Source organism: Jaculus jaculus, chromosome 7, assembly GCF_020740685.1.
Source record: "Jaculus jaculus isolate mJacJac1 chromosome 7, mJacJac1.mat.Y.cur, whole genome shotgun sequence".
NCBI classification, from domain to species: Eukaryota; Metazoa; Chordata; class Mammalia; order Rodentia; family Dipodidae; genus Jaculus; species Jaculus jaculus.
In genome coordinates this window covers 128,473,984-128,498,021 of record NC_059108.1, presented here as the reverse complement: position 1 = coordinate 128,498,021, position 24,038 = coordinate 128,473,984, and the positions used below count along the sequence as shown (strand labels likewise).

General features: G+C 40.4%; 1 protein-coding gene across 4 annotated transcripts in view; it reads right to left on the bottom strand.

The window, feature by feature from the left end:
• The window catches only part of Rps6ka5 (ribosomal protein S6 kinase A5), a 165,121-nt gene that overhangs the window by 107,231 nt on the left and 33,852 nt on the right, over positions 1–24,038 (bottom strand). For 3 of the 4 annotated variants that reach the window (XM_045154318.1, XM_045154319.1, XM_045154321.1), the window contains exon 2: positions 16,083–16,154. The exons of the other annotated variant lie outside the window; for it this stretch is intronic. In XM_045154318.1, the coding sequence (XP_045010253.1) occupies positions 16,083–16,154 (72 nt within the window). The remainder of the gene's footprint in view (positions 1–16,082; positions 16,155–24,038) is intronic. 4 annotated transcript variants of the gene reach the window in all.

The following is a 24,038-nucleotide window of genomic DNA, read 5'->3' as shown; positions in this document are numbered from 1 at the left end:
ACCAAATAAAGTGTTCTGGAGCAATTTCTGATTCTTTAGGTCTCCTCAGCTTGCTTTTCCAGACTGAGTCAAGAGTCCTTATACCATGATGATTATTATAAATCAGTTTCAGTTTTAAAACAAGACATTAATGCTGTCATGTCTAAAAGCTACAACTCCAAGTTTTTTTAAGCCATGATAAAGCAGTTTTCTTGCTGAAATTTATGTTAAACACACGTAAACTGATCCTTTTGCTTCACTCATTACATTTTAAATGTTCAAGAAAGCTTTAATTCTTGCATTACATTAGTTGAAACTATTCTAATAATCTGTCTACAAAAGCATCACTTCCCATTGTGCTATGTCCTGAATGTGCAATGTTCCGCACAGACTTGTGGGCTAACATGTGGTCGTGAACTTGTGTCGTTATTCATAGAGGTGGTAGAAACTTCAGGAGCGGATCCCAGCTGGAGGAAGCAGATCACTGGTCATCCTTCTGATGGTTATTATACCTGGTTCCCTTCCCTTCCTCATTCTGCTTCCTGTCTACTATGATGTGACTAGCTTCTGCAACTCTGACATGATGCCTCACCACAGGCCAGAGTCAAGTAAGCCAAGAACTTCCAAGTCTACGAGCCAAAATACACGAGTCCTCCTTTTACATTCTTCTTTTACATGTAAGTCAGAGCTACAAAAGCAGAAACTACATACGTGTTGACATGCATTCTTCTGGAGGAAGCAGCCATGACCCATGAAAGGGTAACAGCCGTGGCTCAGAAAGCCTGTGGTTTATGTCCTTCTCTATGGCGCTCACTTTGGACATGCTATTCTCACTGGGATCCCGGCAGCACAACTTCCTTAAGACTCCCATTTCCTGTCACTCAAAATTTTATTAATTGCTTAAGATTGTATAAACCTCTTATTAGTCATGCTAAATTTTAAGTTCATATCAAACTTATAAACCACTGAACTTAACACTGCTTTTGAGAAGAAGAAACAACAGAGCAGAAATTCTAGGTGACTTCTACTTAGTCCCTTGCCTAACTCTCCCCTCTATCAATGCCCACTGCACACTGAACCTGTTACTAGTTCCCTCACATCCATCTGCCTCATGATGCTTGCTGTACTACAGGTTTATGCTTCTTGTATATGCTGTTCTTATAACACATTGTAATTAAACATTACATAAACCACTGAGTTGTGAATATGAGAAAAATGAAGGTAAATGCTTTGAATACATTAAAAAGAAACTGCTGGAAAAACTAGGTGTGGGTGAAACAACTAAAAGGCTAGGGGAAAACGGAACATTTAAAAGGTGTACTCAGAATACATCAAATATGCCTAGTTCTCATTCCACTTAAAAAATCTCAAACTGTTAGCTTAGGACAATGCATTATTACAACTGTGGTTCAGATGAAATTAACCACTATGAACTCACTCTCAAAATCTTATGCCTGAATCTGAACACTGACAAGGAATGTATATGGCTACATTTAAAAAGAATAATATTCTAAGAAATATACACATCTACCCTTTTAAAATGATTCCCACTTGAGGCAATTTTCTCTCTTAACCACAAGTACCACTTGTGCCATTACAGCTTCTAACTCAAGATCATATAATGGCTGAAATGCCACCCTCTCATCCTTCCAGATTACTGGAATCTTGCTAAACATGGGCATGCACACAAATCTTTCTAGCTATGGGTTCCAGCTTGCTCATCCCTCAACCTGATGCCCTCTGTGCTGTTATCTAACTTGATATAAATACAACCCTTCTAGTCAGAGCACTTGATGTCCTGTTGTTCAGATTCAGAGCATCCTAACTAACCTCAATGTTCTACATTAACTGGCATCTATTAATCTATCTCTACCCGCACATTCTCACTTACCTAACTTAGTGAGCTAAATCTCACCCAGCTATCGCCTTCAGACCACACTCAGGATCCTCTTCTGACTCGCTAGACAAGGGCGGGTTTTTCAGTATTTTCTATTGTAGGCTCTCATTACAAAGACATTTGTCTATCACTGAAATGATCAGAAACATAACTTCTTTAGCTCTTGTTTGTAGTTTTATATTGATCTCTGTTCCATGTACCTATGTTCACAGACTAAATATGGCTTACTCATTCTGTATTATCAGCAAGTAGCTCCGAAACTGATGCATCACAGAAACTCAATGCTAAAAGCATGAAAAAATGAATGAGCAAGCCAGCAAGCAGGAAAAGGCCAGAGCAGAGATGTAGGAGTATTGCCAAACATACTCCTCTCTATTGATGATTCTGACCTGACATTGAAGTGGGGTCCTTGATAGAAGAATTAGCAAGTCAGATCCTTAATATAGAGTCAAAGTGAGCCAACCCTTTCCCTTTTAGGAAGGACAATGGAGGTCATGAAATAATCCACTTTAATTTGGGGATTAAATCTGAATCCTGGCTACATTTCCTGGTGAAAGTGAACTCGGGAAACCTAGCTGCCACTATTTCAGAACAGGAAAACACCTTAACATAGTGACATCTATATATGGCCACTGCTTATGACCTGCCACAACTGTGTTAAGACTAATTACAATGCTTGGCCACATCCATTTCTCACATGCCATTTAACTTAGGGGAAAGATGCCATTTTACCCACAAGTGAAATATCCTGGTACAAACCATCAGCTCTAACACACCTGCCCATGCCCATCCTCTTCATGCTGAGCCACATCCCCCAAGGCAGTAACAGAAATGGAGGCAAAAATATACTCCTTGAACAGTACTTTTTACTTGTCATGCCCTTAGAAGCTGGCACCCTTGTTGGATAGCTTTCATGTCTGCAAATGTACACAGTAATTCTGAGGTGGGCCACATTGGGGCCCAGGTAAAACCGCCACCATGGAAAAGTATACTTTAAAAAGGAGCTTCTGTACCACAAGTGATATAGAAAAGACAATACCCTAATCTGAAAACGGAATATAACTTGATTTGACTTCATAATCAAAAAGAACCCTGGCCGGGTATGGTGGCACACGCCTTTAATCCCAGCACTTGGGAGAGGTACGAGGATCGCTGTGAGTTCGAGGCCACCCTGAGACTACATAGTGAATTCCAGTTCAGCCTGGGCTAGAGTGAGACCCTACCTTGAAAAACCAAAACAAGATTCAAGTTCCATTCATGACAAAGTTATACAAATGATGCATATATTGATATCTTTTATTGCAAAAATGTAAATTTAAAAACTTGTATAATGTTGTGCTTTTTGAAATAAAATATCTTCTATGTGTATATTTAAAAAAAAAAAAAGAACCTCAGCTGTCCATCCTAGGAAATTCTCTCAACTCACTGACACTATAGCAGCAGTTAAGCTCTACTCAGAAAATCCTGAGTAAACTGAGGTTTAATCTTGCCCTTTAGACAAGCTATATTGAAGAAGAACAATGCATCTTCCAGAATGTCTCCTTTGCAAATACACTACACTAATTAATGCTCAAATGCAGCCACTTGACAACTTGAGCTCTTTTCAAAAGTCTGCAAAACTGATCCATTATACTAAAAGTGAAACTTCTGTTTCCTCTTTCTATGAATATGAATATGAATATTTGTGAGAACATGTGTAAATGTTAGTGTAAACTAATCTGAGCCTGGGGAAGGGGGGATAGGAAGAGAGGGAGAGAAGGAGGAGCAAAACAATAGTGAAGACCAGCCATTGGTGCCAGACTATGTTTGAATCCTAAATATGCTGTGTGCTATCTGTAACCTTAGCCAAATAATGATACTTGTGCCTCAATTGTATCAAGGATAGTAACAGTTACTGTGTTATATGGTTGAGGGATTAAGTAATTTAATATAAACATCCAGAATAGACTCTTGCAGATTAAAAAAAAAAACCTGTATAAAAACATACGTGTGGGGGCTAGAGAAATGGCTTAGTAGTTATGGCACTCGCCTGAAAAGTTGAAGGACCCAGGTTCAATTCCCCAGAACCCATGAAAGCCAGATGAACACGGTTGGCGCATGTGTCTGGAGTTCCTTTGCAGTGGCTAGAGGACCTGGCATGCCCATTCTCTCTCTCTCATAAATAAATAAAATTCATTCATTCATCCATTGAAAACATGTGTGTCTTTGTGGCTGTATATATTAAAAATATATACTAACTGATGATACAAAAATGGATCTACAGTTTGCTTTGGGCAACAAACAGCTTGAAAATGATTATAAAATTCATAAAAAATACAAATTATACAGGCCAAGGACTTTTCACTTTTGCCTAACTTCTTTCTTTATTTCTTGCCTAATTTCTTTCTTTATTTTATTTATTTGAGAAAGAGTTTGAGACAGGGAAAAAGGAAGGGGGAGGGAGAGAGAATGGGCATACCATTTGTGGTAGCCTGTAGCTACCACAAATAATCTCCTGACACAGGTGCTACCTTGTGCATTTGGCTTTCTGTGGGTACTGGGGAATCAAACCTGGGTCCTTAGGTTTTGCAGGCAAGCATCTTCACCATTGAACCATCTCTCCAGCCCCCAACCACGTTTTTAAAAAGGTTTTTATTTATTTATTTGAGAGACAAGAGAGTGTGTGTGTGTGAGTGAGTATGGGCATGCCAGGGCCTCGTGCCACTGGAAACAAAGTACAGACACATGCATTACTTTGTGCAGCTGGCTTTATGTGGGTACTGGGGAGCTGAACCTGGGTTGTCAGGCTTTGCAAGAAAGTGCTTTTAAACACTGAGCCACCTCTCTAGCCCTTTACCTAACCTCTAGTAACCCCAGAGTTCAAATTAAGACTCAATTACAATGTCTGCCTCATCCTAGATGTTTATAAAACAATTTTAATTTCCTTTAATCTGGCTTTTGTGGTTTTCCTTTCTTTTTTTAATTTTATTTTCTTTATTTATTTGAGAGTGATAGACAGAGAGAGAAAGCGGCAGAGGGAGAGAGAGAGAGAATGGCCACGCCAGGGCTTCCAGCCACTGCAAACAAACTCCAGACGCGTGCGCCCCCTTGTGCATCTGGCTAACGTGGGTCCTGGGGAATTGAGCCTTGAACCCGGGTCCTTAGGCTTCATAGGCAAGCGCTTAACTCCTTTCTTTTTTGTTTATATCTTTGAAAATTCTCTAAATCTCTTTTGAAAATGTCAGCCAGCCTCAAAACACATTAAAAATAAAATTTACTAAGCCAGGCATAGTGGCACATGCCTTATCCCAGCATTCAGGAGGCACAGGTAGGTGGACTGCTGTGAGTTCAAGACCGCCCTGAGACTACATAGCGAATTCCAGGTCAGCTTGGGCTAGAGTGAGATCCTACCTCGAAAAATTAAAGGAAGAAAAATGTACTTGATTTGTCAAACAGAAGTAGTGATTTCTTGTTTCCTTCATAGATATTTCAACCATAATCTTCAAAACAAAGTATTTAAACAATATTTAAAATATTCTAAAATAAAAAGCAAATTTACAAATTTCACTTAATGTAAATATAAATAAGTTAATCATCGTCAAGATCTGCAAAACCATAAAAATACAATTTCTTTTTAAAAATATTTTATTTGCAGAGGGAGAGAGAATGGGGACGCCAGGGCCTTTAGCCACACAAATGAACTCCAGATGCATGCACCACTTTGTGCATCTGACATTATATGGGTACTGAGGAATTGAACCCAGGTCATTAGGTTTTGCAGACAATGATCTCTCCAGCCCCATAAAAATAAAATTTCTATGTCTAAAGAAGTAAAGTCTATGGACTGGAGTGTTTTAGCTTATTCATAGTGCATCACTTTAGCTTGATCAAAGCCTTGGGTTTGATCCTCTAGCACTGCAAAAACCTAAGCAAACAAGAGGGGAGGGAGGAGAGGAGAAGCAGGAGACTGGATGCGTTCTGAAAGCTTTAGAAATATCTCTTTGGTCATCAGTGGTAGGCTGAGGCCTCAGCCTCTTCAAAAGGAAGAACCCTGTCATATAGGCATATATGCACAAATATAAAATATGTATATTCAAATACATATGCCAGTCTGAAATAATTTACCACACTATGTGGAAATAAAACCATAAATTATTTTCTATCTTCTCTTTTCTTTCTTTAGCACACCAATACAAACCTAGTGTCTTATGCATACTAAGAATACCACTGAGCTAGTCCTCCAGGCTTTAAATGTATATATACAAATATCAACAAAACTATACTTTAAGGTAAGTAAACGTAAATATATAAAATATATCTATCAACAAATTCACAAGTACAGAAGGATATAAATTAGTGGTACTGGGAAAATGGCTCAGTGATTAAGAGTGCGTACCACTTAATCATGAGGCCCTGGGAGAATCAACCACATATGATTCCCTAGAACCCACATCAAAAACTGGACATGGGGGCAGGAGAGATGGCTTAGTGGTTAAGTGCTTGCCTGTGAAGCCTAAGGACCCTGATTCAAGGCTCGATTCCCCAGGACCCACGTTAGCCAGATGCACAAGGGGGCGCATGCATCTGGAGTTTGTTTGCAGTGGCTGGAGGCCCTGGCATGCTCATTCTCTCTCTCTTTCTCTCTCTATCACTCTCAACTAAATAAATAAATAAATAAATTAGAACAACAAAGAAAAAAACAAACAAAAAAAAACTGGTCATGGGAAATCAGGCATGGTGGCACGCGCCTTTGATCCCAGCACTTGGGAGGCAGAGGTAGGCGGCTTGCCGTGAGTTTGAGGCCACCCTGAGACTGCATAGTTAAATAGTTATTAATTCCAGGTCAACCTGGACTAGAGTGAGACCCTACCTCAAAAAACAAAACAAACAAACAACAAAAAAATCCTGGTCACGGGGGCTGGAGAGATGGTTTGGTGGTTAAGCCACTTGTCTGCGAAGCCCAAGGACCCATGTTTGACACTTCAGATCTGACATAAACCAGGCGCACAAGGGGACACAAGCATGCAAGGTTGCACATGTGCACAAGGTGGTGCACACGTCTGGAGTTCAATTACAGTGACGGGAAGCCCTGGTATGCTGATTTTTTTTCTCTCTCATTAAATAAAAAACAAAAAAACTGGACATGGCCACACATCTGCATTCCCAGTCCACAGCGTGCAAAACCAGAGAATCACTAGGGCTCCACACACATGCACATGGCATAGCACACACACATGTATATACCACACATAAATAAAATAAGTTAGTGTGACTAAGTAGATTACTCTCCTAACTTAAAGGGGAAAAAATATGTGCCTACAAAATATGTGCCTTGGGCTCTACTTCTGGCTAGCATGACTTCATATAGTTCAATAATAAATAAAAACTATTCATACTAGGGAGACAATGTCAATGAACACCTTCATTTGGTATCATGTTTTGATTATGGCACAAAACAACATAAACACTGAACCTCTGGAATTTACATATACACTGTAGGCTTATACAGAAGCATAAGGCACAGTGGGTACACAAAGATGCAAAATTATAAATTTTCTGAATGACAATTTTGACAACTTAATGAGCATATGCTTTTAAATGTGCTATTTAATAGGGATACTTTCCAGACACTTAAAAGAATAAGATGACAAATGATGACTAAGTCATCAAACCATTTAAAACAATCTTACATGACTCAACCAAAGTTTCCCCCACTCTATCATGCCACCAAAAAGTGTCTCTAAGTTGCTTACAGCAAAATTTCCAGCACCCTCTAGTGGCAAGTTACCCAGAATATCCACATGTGTATATTTTCTTTAATAAATGAAATGTGTTTCGGGAAAGTCTTGTAATAGAAAGACTATAAAAGGACAGACTAGGGCTAGAGAGATGGCTCAGCTGTTAAGGCACTTGTCTGCAAAGTCAAAGGACCCAGGTTCAATTCCTCCGTACCCACGTAAAAGCAGATGCACAAAGTGGTGCACGTGTCTGGAGTTCATTTGCAGTGTCTGGAAGCCCTGAAATGCCATTCTCTCTAGCTGCCTTCCCCCTCTCTCAAATAAGTAAATAAAATGTATATTAGAAAACAGATTATCCTGGGGCTGGGGAGACAGCTGAGTGGTTACGGTGCTTGCCTGTGAAGCCTAAGGACCCAGGTTTACTTCCCTAGTACCCACGTAAGCCAGATGCACAAGTAGTGCATGCCTCTGGAGTTCGTTTACAGTGGATAAAGGCCCTGACACGCCCTTTCTCTCTCTCCTTTCTCTCTCTCTCTCTAGTAAATAAATAAATCTAAAAATAAACATCAGATTATCCCGACAGGGAGATTTTTCATAGCATCTGTGGCTACTGGGTAAAGAAATGTTACATCACATGGGTGGTACTTAAGCTGGATGAGTAGCCCAACGAGAGTCTCTAGTGCAGAAATCAGTATTTCTACAGAGCAGCTTACAAGATCTTTTGAGGATTAAATGAATTTTTAAAAATTACATAAGGAAAAAGTAAACATTTTAGGAGAGCCCCAGGTACAAAGACAGGAACAGATGGTAGGTAGCTTCCTATTACTGGACTGACTTTAGGCTTCACAGTTAGATAATGGGTAAGATCTGATTCTCACTTATGTAGCAAGCTAATCTGAGGGCTCAGTAACATGTGTATAGGGGCCACTTTTCCTTACATGGTCAGAACAACAGATCATTTGTCATGTATCGGGCAACCTAAACATTTCATGGCTCGTTTCATGTCGAACTTAGTTTACAACTGCTAATCCACAGCACGCTTTCTGAAGCATTACACTTCAGAGCTTCAGCAGTGAGTAGTTAAGAGGAGGAAACAAAGGAACACAATCTTCTCATTTGACATTTTAGTTATTTATTTGAAAAAGAGAGAGAAAGAGGCAGAGAGGGAAAGAGAGGGAGAAAGAATGGGTGCGCTAGGACATCCAGCCACTGCAAACAAACTCCAGATGCATGTACCACCTTGTTCATCCGGCTTATGTGGGTCCTGGGGAATTGAATTTGGATCCTTTGGCTTTGCAGGCAAGCGCCTTAATCACTAAGCCATCTCTTCAGTCCTCATTTGACATTTTTAAGGAAGCATACAAATCAACTTCTTATAAATGCTAATAAACTTTGTCTACCTACATTTCATTTGCCAAATATTTTTATAAATTCTTATTCAAAATATCATTTTTGTTAAAATTGTTCTCCAGAAGGCTACCAAAGTAAGTGGCTATATGATAACTAGTAGTGGAAGCCCTGGATAATCATATAGGTTATAATTTACTATGAAGTTTCCAGTCAATAAATAAATAATGATTCCATAGCAACTAGCATTTTATATGCCTTGTAGCATTAACCTTTTTAACAACAATGTAAGACAGGAAACAACAACATCCCAAAAGGCACCTGGGCTCCCACAGTTCATGATTTACTCAAGGGATTCAACCAATAACAGCAGTATCAGTATTCAAACCTGGATCTCCTAAGCCATCCACTGTGTACAAGTACTCAACAAAGGGAGAAGGCACCAAAATTGAAAGAATTAATTATGCTCTCTACAGCTATACAGCATGATTTCTCTTTTCTTATGGTAAAACAAGAACATACCTGATTACGTATGATGAATAAAGAAAATTCAAAAAAAAAGAAAAGAAAATTCAGAGTCTTTATGTTGAGACTTCCATTCTTCAGCATCAGAATTAATAATAGTGGACACAATTGGTTGACCCTGTCTTCTTTTTTTTTTTAGTTTTTCAAAGTAGGGTCTCACTCTAGCCCAGACTGGCCTGGAATTATTCTTGGGTGGCCTCGAACTCACGGCAATCCTCCTAACGCCTCCTGAGTGCTGGGATTAAAGGTGTGTGCCACCATGCCTGGCTTACTAAAAACTGTCTTGTTTTATAATAGTCATAAGCTGTGTAATGATGTTGCAATCAACAGACACAGCATACAATGGTGGTCCCATGAGATATAATGCAGCTGAAAAGTTCTGCCATCTAGTATTTTACCTTACCTTCTCTGTGTTTAGCTACACAAAAACCATTGTGTTATAACTGCCTATACCCTTATAACCCAGGCTGGCTAAACTTGGTATCTTCCTGTCCTAGCCTCCCAAGTAGCTGGGATTACAGCTCCATTTCAGGGGCTCTGTTTTATGTACTCTGCATTTTTATATCATTTAGACTTTATGTTTCAAAATAAATTTCATCTGGGCTGGTGATGTACTAGGTGTAGTAATTGGTAATTCTAGCTACCTGAAAAGCTGAGGCAGGGATCACAAGTTCAAAGCCAGCCAGGACTACATAGTTCAAGAACAACTTTGGCAATTTAGTGAAACCCTGTCTCAAAACAAAAAGTAGAAAGAGGGGTCAGAGTACAGACCCAAGGTAGAGCACTTGCCTAGCAAGCACCAAGACCCTAGATTCAATCTGCAGCATCACAAGAAGTAGGTCTTCCATATTAAAATATTCAGCAATGTCTTCGTAATACTTGATGGACAGAATTTTTCTAGTTCAGGCTATAGAAAATTTCATTTCTCAGAAGTTTTCAGTTTCACTTCCAAAGCAAACCTTACATGACATACAAAGACATCTGAAGAAGTTTTTCATTATTCTAAGTGGTGCTGAAAATTATCTTAAAAGGCAATGAAACTCAAAGATTTAGTGGTAAAATTTTTGAACAAAAATTGATTTTATTATATTCACAATAAAAGTTGCCACCTACTCCATTTAGTCATCAGAACTTTGATTCTTTTTAAATTCAGAAGTATGTACAATGACATTTCGTAGTTATTCCATCTTCTCCTAAGAGCTGCAGAGTGAGCCGGCAAGAAAGGAAACCATCAGAGCCCAGCAGAGGGACATGACACAGACAGCACCAGAGGAAAACATCACAGCCAACCCGCGGCCTCGCCTCTGAGGAGCTGTCTTCAAGGCCTGGGATGACGCTACCCAAGGAAGGGAGATGATAAGTCAATGCGTCAAATGCATTCAATGAAATACACGCATGGTTCACTGTTACATATTTGACATAAAACTTTATGTGACTGAGCCCCTGATTTTCCTTCCTTACACTGCCCTTGTGTGCTTTGCAATTGAGGCTATGACAATCTCAGAAAACTATTTAGAAGAAATAATCTCTCTTTTTCTGCTTTCTGAGCTTTAGGTAAAAATTATCTTTAATGTTTGACAGAACTTATTCATAAAACTGTACCAAGTATTTTCCTACTGTGAGGTAGGGTCTCGCCCTAGCCCAGGCTGACCTGGAATTAACTATGTAGTCTCAGACTGGCCTAGAACTCAAGGTGATCCTTCTACCTCTGCCTCCTGAGTGCTGGAACTAAAGGCGTGTGCCACGCTTGGCTTGTTGTCTGTTTTCTGACTGGGGTAAGATGGTATCTCAAAGTTATTTTTATTTCCATTTCCCTGAGGGCAAGGGATATTGATCCACATCTTTCTCCCTGCACTAATATCAATTCAAAATGGATCAAAGGCCTCAATCTAAAACCTAAAACACTGAAAATACTAAAAATAAGAATAGGGAACACTCTCCAAGATACAGATATAGGTAAGAACTTTCTGAATAGGACTCCAATAGCTCAGCAAATAGCTCTAAGAATCAACAAATGGGACTACATGAAATTTAAAGGTTTCTGCACCGCAAAAGATACCATCAACAAAGCAAACAGTCTACAGAAAGGGAGAAAATCTTTGCAACTTATACTTTGGACAGGAGGCTAATAACCAGAGTCTATAAAGAAATGCAAAAGTTAAACACAACTAAATTAAAATTAAATAAAGTAGTGGTTTGATTCAGGTGTCCCCCCTAAACTTAAGTGTTCTGAATGGTAGGTTCCCAGCTGATGAAGATTTGAAAATTAAAGCCTCCTAGCGGGAGTGTTGTTGTTGGAGGTGGGCTTATGGGTGTTAAAGCCAGTGTTTCCTAGCCAGTGTTTGGCACACTCTCCTGTTCCTGTTGTCCATCTTATGCTGGCCAGGGGGTGATGTCCACCCTCTGCTCATGCCATCATTTTCCCCTGCCATAGTGGAGCTTCCCCTCGAGCCTGTAAGGCAAAATAAACCTCTTTTTCTCACAAGCTGTTCTTGGTCGGGTGATTTCTACCAGCAGTGCGAACAGTAAAGTGGTCCCGAGGAGTGGGGTTGCTGCTAGACACCTGACTGTGTGGCTTTGGCCTTTTGGGGCTGATTTCCAAAAAGAATGCAGAAGGATTTGAAACCTTGGCCTAAGAGATGCCTTGCAGTGCTATAAGTACAGCTTGATGGACTACTCTGGTCAGAGTTGAAAGGCCTGAATGCAGTAAGAACTATGGACTGTGAGGTTTAGCTTATGAAGGTGAAAAAGCTTTGCTTGGAGTGGGCTAGCAATTTGTATGAGAAGCTTGCTGTTATGCCTGTGTTCTGAGAAGTTGTGCAGAGTTGCTTTGTGTAGAAATGAACTAGTGTGAGCAGAGGGGTATGAAACATAAAAAAAAATCTTTGGGTGAACTGCTGCCTGTTCAGCTGCAATTGAGAGATTACAACCTTTGAAACTAGGCCAGCTGACTTGCACTGGGGCAATAGAAAGAATGTAGACTCTTGAAGGAGCCTGAGTGCTCAAGAAGTATACTGTTCTTCAGTCTGCTTTATTCCCCCCTGGATTAACAAACTGGTACTCTACTTGGTATTGTAGAGTATAAGAAATGCAGGAAAGAGAGTCTTCAACACAGTCTTGTGTTTTGGAAATGGCCATGGGCAGTGTGAAACACGTTTGCTGGATGCCTGCATGGAGAGCCCATGGGGCTATGAAGATGAACTGTGGATTGCAGTGGAGACCCAGTGGAGATGCTGGGACCATGAGATGGCTGCTAAAGAAAGCTGTAAGATCTAGATGAAGTTTTTCAGGAGTGTGAGTAGCCTAGCTGGAGAAGCAAAATTGGAATACCAGAGACTTGATGCTGATTAGCATTATCAGACTTGGAGATTTGTCATTGACTAGTGTTGCTGGACTTGGAGCTACAGAGTTTGATGTTTGCCCTGTTTAAATCTTATATTGGTTGAATATTTCTTTGCTATGCCCAATGCCATCTTTTGCAATGTGAATGTTTATTCTGTACCATTATATATACATGTATATATATATATACATACACACACACATACATATATACTTTTGGGGGGGTTCTGAGATAGGGTCTCACTGTAGCACAGTCTGACCTAGAATTCACTGTATAGTCTCAGGGTGGCCTATAACTCATGGCAATCCTTTTACCTCTGCCTCCCAAGTGCTGGGATTAAAGGTATGCACCACCACACCTGGCACAAAAAAATATGTTTTTAAAATAAGATATACAAAAGTATGTATGACTTTTTTGTGAAACACTTGAAATGTAAAATGAATGCAGTAATCCAATTTAATCATTTATCAGAATAAGAATTGCTAATGAGTTTCATTCTTAAAAGTTAACCTAAGGCATTTAATATACAGAGGAATACCAATAACCAAATATTAGATAATAACAAACATTGACAAGGATGGAGAGAAACAGGACCCCTCCTATACTGCTAGTAGAAATGCAAAATGGAGTAGACACCTTATGAGACAGTCTGGAAGTTCCTCAAGAAGTTAAGCAGCATTGCCACTTAAATTGGCAATTTACTCCTATGAAATACACCCAAAAGAAATGGAAATTAGATAGGAAACATTGTATATGAATGTGTGTAACATTCACGTTTATAACAACTCAAGTGGACATCAACTGATGAATGGCTTAGCCAAGTGGGCATGTCCACCCATGAAAGGAATGACACATTAGTACTTGCTGGGACATGGATGACCCCGGAGAACACTACACTACATGAAGGAACCCAGACACGGAAACCCCCATACTATGATCCCACTTATAGGAAATGTCCAGAATAGGCAAATAGAGATTTAAAAAAAACTATGTTGGTGGTGGTTTAGAGGTGAGGATGATGATGAGCTTGGGAAGTAACAGCTAAACTGTGCAAAGTTTCTTTTGTGGGTCAAAAACATTCTCAAATTGATCATGGTAGCTAAGGGTGCACAGCTGTGAACACACTAAAACCACTGACTGTTCTTTACACGGGTAAACTACATGGTGTATGAATTACAGCTCAATAAAGCTGTCACCAAAAGGACAGGCAGAAACCGTGGAAATAAAACACATTCTATGAATATAGTACCCTGAAAAGCTTTTAGCAAGATGTCACAAACACTATTTTCCAAGAACCAGATTCACTATAGCACATTTGGGCTCTTTTTTCACCTTTGAAACAAAGGCAAGGTTGACGGACATTATTTATTATTTTGAAAGCATTTTTTGATGGACAGACTAGGGTGGAGCTCATTTTGTTTATAAAAGCACATCCTTACAAGTGATCCAAAGGTGGTCAGGCACCATAAAATCTCCAGGCTGACAAGTACACTTCTTGACATAAAAACGCTTAGCTGATAGTAACAAACTATAGGGCTTATTCATTGACAGCTGCAGACATTGGCCCTACGAAGTATGATAAATTACTGAGGAAAGTTATAAAGAAGGCCTTGTAGGCAAAACCCTAGGCACGAAAGCTCCTTACTGAATGACAAAAAGACAGTTTGTACGAGTGAGCCAAAACATACACAGTGGCTGAGACTGACAGCTGGAACCCAGGAAGAGTTCTCTACTGCTCTCAAAGGGCAGCTGCAATCCATCCTATCAAGAGCTATAGGAACTGAAGAAAACACAGAGGTTCTTGAAGCTAAACTTTAGTGAGGCAGAAACACAATCTGTCCTCTGAGGTCTTTCCTCTTCTCCCAGAAACAGCCGAAGGCCTGATGAGGAAGAACGAGAGTTAAGGGCCTCCTCTTCAACCCTACTGGAGGAAGGAGAATGAGAACAGCTGGCTCTCATCGCAAGGCTGAGTGCAGAGTAAGGCACTGTGGGGTAGGACAGGTCCATGCCTCAAAAGACCAGCTACGTGACTGGCAGGGCAAAATGCAAAAACGTATGAGACTGTTTATGAGTTATGAATTCCAGAACAGCGACAGAAGAGCATTACAGCCCACGTGGTGCTCTGCCACACATGGGGATCTTTACAGCTGCTCAGGTCAGACACTATGAGGCCAGCCTAACTCCTAAGCAGCAGGAGCAGAGGTAGACAGTCTTCACCAAACACAGGAAAACAGATCAAAATCACCTAAAGTCCCACTACCCAGAGACCACCATGTTACCTTTGAGGTATGTACCCCAGAGACTTTTTTTTTTTACATGCATAATACATGTATATATTGATTGACAAAATTATTTATATTATGTGAATGGTACAGTGTATATTCTCTTCTGTTGCTTTTATTAAACTTGCAACTTTTTACAGACCTTTATAAAATGTTAATATTGGTCACTTCAATCTTACATAGATGTTAGAACACATACAGATTATATTCCAATTAGCCAACTCCTTCTGAAGGTCCTCACTTGTTCATTATTATAAATGAGTTGTGCTGAATTACAACAGCATTGAGTGAAGATAAATAAGTCAACCAAGGACTGGAGAGATGGCTTAGTAGTGAAGGTGCTTGCCTGCGAAGCTAAAGGACCCAGGTTCAATTCCCTGGTACCCAAATAAGCCAGATGCACGAGATGGCACATGTGTCTGGGGTTTATTTGCAACGGCTAGAAGCCCTGGCATGTCCATTCTCTATCTGCCTCTTCCTCTCTCAAAATTAATTAATTAAAATATTCTTTCCTTTTAAATGCCTAAAAATAACTCAATCAACATGAATCACTTCATAGAATACTTGATATATGGTAAGTTCTCATAAACATTAGTGGTTTTTTTTTTAAATAACACTTTATCATATTTAAAGGTGTACTACTTTACATTCGCAGGAGCAGGGTAAAAGAGATGCTTTTTTGACGCTGGGTTTTGCTATGTATAGCTCGGGCTAGCTTCCAGCTCTTTACCGTCTTGCCACTGGCCTCACAAGCGCTTGGAAGCCTTGCAGGTGTGCATCACCACACTGGGCCAAAGAGGTTCTTTAATGTTCTGTCTTTCTCATTCCTTCTGCAGGAGCCTATTCATGTTCTCTGACTGTTCTCTTGTTGGATTCCTCGGGCATCTAATATTTTCACTGACTTCTGCACTACGAATGCCAATCCTCTGTCACAGAATAACATGTGCTTTTTTCCCTTTAAAGATAGAGAAAAGAATAAACCTAAGACTTACCTCCAGTTCCTAGAACTTTCAGCAGCTCAAAGTTTTCAATTCCCACTTTCTCTGCATGTCCTGTTAAATTAGCTAGAGAGAGAAAGAGAGAGAGAAAGAAAAAGAAAGTATGAATTAAAGGGATCAGCAGCAGGAGAGGTCGGTGGGAGCTTCTGAAGCATCAGAATTTTATTTCTTGATCTGGGGGGGGTTACTGGATCATTACTTGTTAAATAGTATGGTTATTTTTGTGCATTTTGGAGTGTGTGTGTTAGGTGTGCACATGGTGTGTGTATGTGTATAGATATGCATGCCCAATACACACAAGTACAGAGGCCAGAGAAACATACTGGGTATTCCCTGAAAAGCCTTCTGTCCCAAGCTCAGATCCCTAGCCACCCACATAAACCCAACCAGGTGTTTGTTTAAAGCAGTAAGAGAACAGAACACATACACATGCATATGGACACACATACACAAATAAATAATTTTTTAAAGAATTTAGCAACTACATATCACTGGTACCAAAGGTTTACTCAACATAAAGTAGTCTATTAAGCAATATAACCTAGAAAAAAAAATTCTAATATACAGGTAGATTTGTAGTGAGAACTAGACAGCTTTATAAGACATTCATTTACTTAAGAAGTACTTACTAATTGTCTAACTCCCATGCCTAGATTCTAGGCTATGTTCTAGTTCCTTCCACTGCTAAAAACACAGGCATGAGTTGGTGCAGACTAGGCCTTTGCACACACTGCTCCAGCTCCCTCGTGTGAGGTGGAAACACTTGTCTTATAAGTTCTAAGATTCGACTAGCTCTACAATTCTAGGACAAAGTTTAAATATAGACACTCTTCAAAGGCCTACTCTGTCCTGGATAAGTTAAACTAGGGTATCTTAAAAGTGAGCATTTTCACAGTGTATATATATCACTGGATTCAGTCCTGCCCTATGAGGTGTTAGGAGGGCTAGGTCTGGAGGGAAAGTGGGGAGCAGGGTGCTCTAGTGGGAAAGTTGGCAATGGTTAGCTTTACCAGCATTAACCCGTTTCTTTACTATAGCATCTCACAGATCCTGAACTGTGAATCAAGGCTGAGAAATTACATTAATTTACTTAACCATAAATTACTTTTCGTGGTAATACCTATAAGTAGTATCATGTGTACTATTATTTTGTAGAAGTGGTCAAGAGAGGCTCAATCTGAATTCTAGTTCTACCCCTGAAAAGTTGTGTGACCTTGAACAAATTACTTCTCTGTGTGTCCTTCCTGATAATATAAAATGGGAACAAAAGAAAAAGTCTGTCCCAATGGTAAACTGAGTCTATAATCTACTTAGAAAAGCATTAAAAAGGGAAATGGACTGATGGCTGAATTTAGGTACGAACAGATATAAAGCAATTGTAACAAAATGTTAGTGACACAATTTAGAGAGTGAGTATAAGGGTCTTCAACATATACACTTTCATATTCTCATATTTTAAATGGTTGTTAAAATGGCTGAAAACTGGGATGGAGAGATGGCTCAGTGGTTACGGTGCTTAACTGCAAAGTCTAATGACTCAGGTTCACTTCCCCAGTACCCATGTAAAGCCAGATGCATAAAGTGGTGCACGTATCTGGAGCTCATTTGTAGCAGCTAGAAGCCCTGGGATACCCATTCTCTCCTCTCTCCTTGCAAATAAATAAATAATTTTTTTTTTATTTGAGAGCGACAGATACAGAGAGAAAGACAGATAGAGGGAGAGAGAGAGAATGGGCGCGCCAGGGCTTCCATCCTCTGCAAACGAACTCCAGACGCGTGTGCCCCCTTGTGCATCTGGCTAACGTGGGACCTAGGGAACCGAGCCTCGAACCAGGGTCCTTAGGCTTCATAGGCAAGCGCTTAACCACTAAGCCATCTCTCCAGCCCAATAAAATATTTTAATGGTAAAAAAACAAAGAATTAAATGACAGAAAATAAGACCTACCTCATGTAGGGTTATAAAGATTAAATCGGTTAAATTTATATAGTGCCTGCCTTGTACCAGTGTTTATAAATAAATACTTTGGGATTACAAACTGAAGCAAAAACTTTGTAACAAAAAGTTTTGAGCAATAAGTAACTTCAGTGTCTCTCCAATGTTTAACTAAATTCACTATTTAAATGAAATTCAAATAAATTAAATTTTTAATGACTTCAATTTTTTAACAGGACAAATAAATGTTAAGGAGTTCCATGAGCCCAAGCCAACCCAGCCTACCATGATCACAGTTTCTATTCGGAACCAGGCATGTTGGCTCATGCCTGTAATCTCAGCACACAGCGGGAGGCAAAGGTAGGAGGATCACCATGAAGTTGAGGCCAGCCTGAACAACAGAGCAAGTTCTAAGTCAAACTGTGGAAACCAACTTTAAAAAGTTTTTCTTTGAAGCCGGGAGTGGTGGCACACACCTTTAATCTCAGCACTCGGGAGGCAAAGGTAGGAGGATCACATGAGTTCAAAGCCATCCTGAGATTACATAGTGAATTCCAGGTCAGCCTGGACTAGAGTGAAACCCTATCTCAAAAAACAAAAACAAAACAAAACAAACTAAAGTTTTTCTTTGAGATACTAGATTGAAAAATTACAGCTGGCTAGCTATGGTGGTGAATGCCTTTAATCCCAGCACCAGGGAGGCAGAGGTAAGAGGATCACCATGAGTTCAAGGCCAGCCTGAGACTACATCGTGAATTCCAGGTCAGCCTGGACTAGAGTGAGACCCTACCTCAAAAAACAAAACAAACAACCCCCCCCCCAAAAAAAAACCCAACAGCAACAAACAAACCAAAAAAAAAAAAAAAAAAACACCAAATAGGGCTAGAGAGATGGCTCAGCAGTTAAGGTACTTGCCTGTGAAACCTAAGGACCCAGGACTCACAGAAGCCAGATACACAAGGTGGCACATGTATCTGGCGTTCATTTGCAGTGGCTGGAGGCCCTGAGCACCCATTGTATCTGCCTGCCCACTTCTCTCTCCAATAAATAATATTTTTAAAAAATTAGTAGAAATTCTGTTACACAAAACCCTAAGCAAGCACATACTCAAGCATGTGAGTCTAAATGCTGAAATAGTTCTCGTTTCTATGTTATTCTTTTGTCATTACAATTCAAGCCCTTGAATGCAGAAGTCTAAAAATGAACTGTATTTCTCTTGAAGTTGTTAACCTAAGCAAAAGAGCTCAAATGTCCCAACGATAATACTACCAGTAGAACAAGACTGAAAATACACAGATTTGATTTCTCCCTAGAAGGGGAAATAAGCTTCATCAACTACAGAAACATCTTCTGCATCTGTGAGCTGTTAACAGGCCTTAGAAGATGTGGAGCTACCTTCCCACCGGGGAGAGACTACCAAAATTAGGCTTGTGCTCCTGGGTATAGTTAGAATCACCCAATGTCTTTCTTCACACCAAAAAAGGAGATGATACTTTGTAGTGAGGCTGTAAGAAGAAAAGAACCTTTGATCCTTTTCCTATCCCAGGCATGCTCCTGCGAGACGCCCTTTATAGTTCTCCCCAAAGGTAAGAGAGGTTATGATCTTACCAAAATTCTAAGGGAATTCAGAACTAGACTTTCCACACAGGAACTGGGCAAGGACACATTAGTATGGTGATAGTAGTAATAGTAAAAGTGAAGCCACTATGTTAAAAAAAGAAAAATTCAGCCTTCAGAATCTTGGGTAGGTTTTTGACTCAATTTTCCAGTGTGACCTGACCTCTTAGGGCAGGCTGGCCATTCTCCTGCACTCTCCCTAAGCACGAAGTGGTCTTGGAACCTGGTGCTATGTATGTCTCCACATTCATACGCTGAAACGCTTTCTTCTCTTTTTATTTCTCTTTTGGTGTGTTATAAGGGGGTTGTGAGGGAGGGAAGGAGGAGGTGTGAGCCGCAGTGTGTGTGTAGAGGTCAGAGGACAACTTTCAGGCCATTCCTTTCCTCCCCACAGCATTTGAGGCAGGGTTTCTCCCTCTGCTGCTGCTGCTGGCTGTGCTTGCCACAAGTTTCTGGGAGATTCCCCTCTCCCCCACCTCACTACTAGCACCCATGCAGATCCCAGCACAGCGCCCGGCTCTGTGTGTGCGATCTGGGGAGAGCAGGCTCTGGTGCGCCGGCTTGAGTGGTGAGCACAGATCCCCTGAGCCGTCTCCCCAGCCCTGGAATTCTCCTTTCTAATGTGACGGCATTTGGAAATGGGGATTATGGGGGGTAATCTGGTCATTAGGGTGAAGCCCTCATGATGGCCTAGTGCTCCTGCATAAAGAAGTAGGAGAGAACATCCTTTCTTGCTGTTTTCTGCCACCTGAGAAGTCAGTAAGACACTATCTGTAAACGAGGAAGTAGTAATCAGAGGCTGGAGGCACAAGATCGCAGATGCCCCAAATGCAGAACGGTGACTGTTTGCTGTAGATTTGTTGTTTAGGGTTTTAGTTTTGTTTTTTTTGTTTTGTTTTGTTTTGTTTTTAACAAGGCCTCACTCTGTAGCTCAGGCTGGACTGGAACTCACTAGGTAGCCCAGACTAGCCTCAATTTGAGCAATACTCCAGCCTCAGCTTCCCAAGTGCTGAGGTTACAAGTAGGAGCTACCATTCCTCAATTAGGTATTGTTTTCACCACTCGGCCTGTGGTATTTTTGTTATAGGGAACCTGAACTAAGGTAACCGGTCTTCACTTACTAGTCTGTCCTCCCTTCTAGCCCTCTAAGCCACACACCTTGTAATGGTTTGATTCAGGTGTCCTCCATAAACTTAGGTGCACTGAATGCCAGGTTCCCAGCTGATGGAGATTTGGAAATTAACGCCTCCAGGAGGCAGTGTATTGTTGGGGACGGGCTTATGGGTGTTATAGCCAGTTTCCCCATACCAGTTTTTGGCACACTCTCCTGTTCCTGTTGCCCACCTTGTTGGTGAGGAGGTGATGTCCACCCTCTGCTTGTGCCATCATTCTCCCCTGCCATCATGGAACTTCTCCTCAAGCCTGTAAGCCAAAATAAACCCTCTTTCCCGCCCCCACAAGCTTGGTCAGGTGTTTTCTATCAGCAATGTGACCCTGAGTGACACCTGAACATGCTTGTCCCAAGATTATGCTTAGCTGTACATGGTCTGGGAAGAAGAGTTTTTTGTTTTGTTTTGTTTTGTTCTCACAGGGGATATAAGTCAAAACTTCTTGCACAGATGGGGTGTATAGAAGAGTTTTACACCAGCGTGTTGAAAGTATATACAGCTATTATTAATTACTCTGGTTCCCAGGAGCTACTACTGTTCCTGGCAGACAGATCCTTTGTTGTTCCTGAGGGCTAAAAGAGTAGACTGGCAAGTCAGAGTTTGTGCAATAGCACATCAAACTAACCAACCTCTAAACCCTTGTAAAAGAATTAGTTTCTTCTCTCAGTTACTCTTCCTTATGAGAACGCTTCACTAGGAAAAAACATAAAACTATGAACAAACTTTAAACAGCAGTCTACGCATACCAGCTGTTCATAGATGGTATCTATTCTGATGCTAATGTGAGGTGAGCTGTTAGATATTAGTAAAGTTAAACTAAAACCATATTTAAGATCTTTTTTTTTAAATTTATTTATTTATTTGAGAGCAACAGACACAGAGAGAAAGACAGATAGAGGGAGAGAGAGAGAATGGGCGCGCCAGGGCTTCCAGCCTCTGCAAACGAACTCCAGACGCGTGCGCCCCCTTGTGCATCTGGCTAACGTGGGACCTGGGGAACTGAGCCTCGAACCGGGGTCCTTAGGCTTCAGAGGCAAGCGCTTAACCGCTAAGCCATCTCTCCAGCCCATATTTAAGATCTTTTCAAGGTCTCCAGTAAACCCATCTTCACTGTTAATAAGCTGAGTCAGTCTCCTCAAAAGCATTTATAAGACTGGAGAGATGGCTCAGGGGTTAAGGGGCTTGCCTGTGAAGCCTAATGATCTGGGTTCAATTCCCCAGTATCCACATAAAGCCAGATGTATAAAGTGGCACATGCATCTGGAGTTCTTTCGCAGCTACTGAAGGCCCTGGCTAGGAGGTCCTGGCGTGCCCATTCTCTCTGTCTCTCTTCTCTCTCTCTCTCTCTCTCTCTCTGTGCTTGCAAATAAATAAATAAAATCAAGAATTAGAAAAAAAATTTTAATGCATTTATAATTTTTATATTAATATCTTACTGAGCTTTATCATTTAGAAAAGAGAAAGGTATAGACAGTTTATTTAAAATATTTTTTATTTATTTAAAAGAGAGAAAGAGACACAGAGACACACACAGAGAGAATGGGGTGCCAGGGCCTCCAGCCACTGCAAATGAACTCCAGATGCATGCGCCCCTTTGTACATCTGGCTTATGTGGGTCCTGGGGAGTCGAACCTAGGTCCTTTGGCTTTGCAGGCAAATACCATAACCGCTAGCTAAGCCATCTCTCCAGCCTATAAACAGTTTTAATGCTTTCACAAAACAAATCTAATAAAACATGGGAAACTCTCCTACTGAAAATCCTTCACTTCTTGATTACAGTGGCATTTTTTCAAAAATGCGCAATTTTTGTTTAGGTAATCATTAGGCAATCAGTTTTTAGTATTGTTTTTTAAATATTCTATTTATTTATTTGAGACAGACACAGGCAGATAGAGAAAGAGAATGGGCACACCAGGGCCTCCAGTCACTGCAAACAAACTTCAGGCACATGCACCACCTTGTGCATCTGGCTTACATGGGTTCTGAGGAATCAAACTCGGGTCCTTAGGCTTTGCAAGCAAGTGCTTTGGCTGCTAAGCCATCTCTTCAGCCCAAGCAATCATTTTTAAAACTCAAGGTAACTAATATCTACATAGGAATATCAAATGGTGCTTTTTAAATGTCAAAACTCAAATAAAAGGGCTGGGAAGATGGCTCCGTGATTAAAGGCACTTGCTTGCCAAGCCTGTCGTACCAGGTTCAATTCCTAAGCCATCCACATAAGCTAGCCACAAAAAATGGCACAAGTATCTAGTGTTCATTTGCAGTGGCAAGGGGTGCTGGCCCATTTACACACTCACACAAATAAAATTTAAAATAAAAAATGAAAACACAAATAAATTTTAATATTAAAACGAATCAGTTTAAAGGTAGTTTGGTCTTTTTGTGATTTTTTTTTTTTTTTCAGGGCCTTGTGGTTGCTAGGCCAGTGCTCATCCACTGAGCTAACCCTTCTACCCCTAAAAGCAGTTTGAATTATTACTAGGCATTGAAGGAAAAACAATCTTACATTATCTACTATAAACACATTTGTTTCTGGGCTGGAGAGATGGCTCAGCAGTTAAGGCATTTGCCTACAAAGCCCAATGATCCAAGTTCAATTCCCCAGTACCTATGTAAAGCCAGGTGCACAAAGTGGTACATGCATCTAAAATTTGTTTGCAGGACTAGAGGCCTTGGTGAGCCCATTCTCATATTCTCTTTCTCTCTCTGTCTCTGTCTGTCTGTCTCTGTCTCTCTCTCTCTCTCTCTTTGTCAGTGTGCTGGGCATGGCAGTGCACTCAGGAGGCACAGGTAAGAGGATCACCATGAGTTCAAGGCCACTGGAGACTACATAGTGAATTCCAGGTTCAGCTAGGTTAGAATGAGACCTTACGTTTAAAAAAAAAAAAAAAAGTTTCTTCTGAAAAGGGCACTGTGGTGCATGCTAGAGATTTGAGTTTGAGGTTGTCCTCTAACCTGGGTTTAAAAAAAAAAAAGTTCTTTACATTATGATTGAATTCCTTCAGTCCCTCCTGTCTTAAATTAATATACACTAATATGGTCACATGCAGTGGGAAAATATAATTGGTAATTTTTTAATCTTTGTTGTGGTAAAATCCATAACATAACATTTATTACCTTCATCATTTATGTGCATGATTCACTATTATTTAAATATATTCATAATGATATCCAACCATCATGATCATACACTCTAAGCCCCAAACCTGACAATCAATGTTCCCTTTG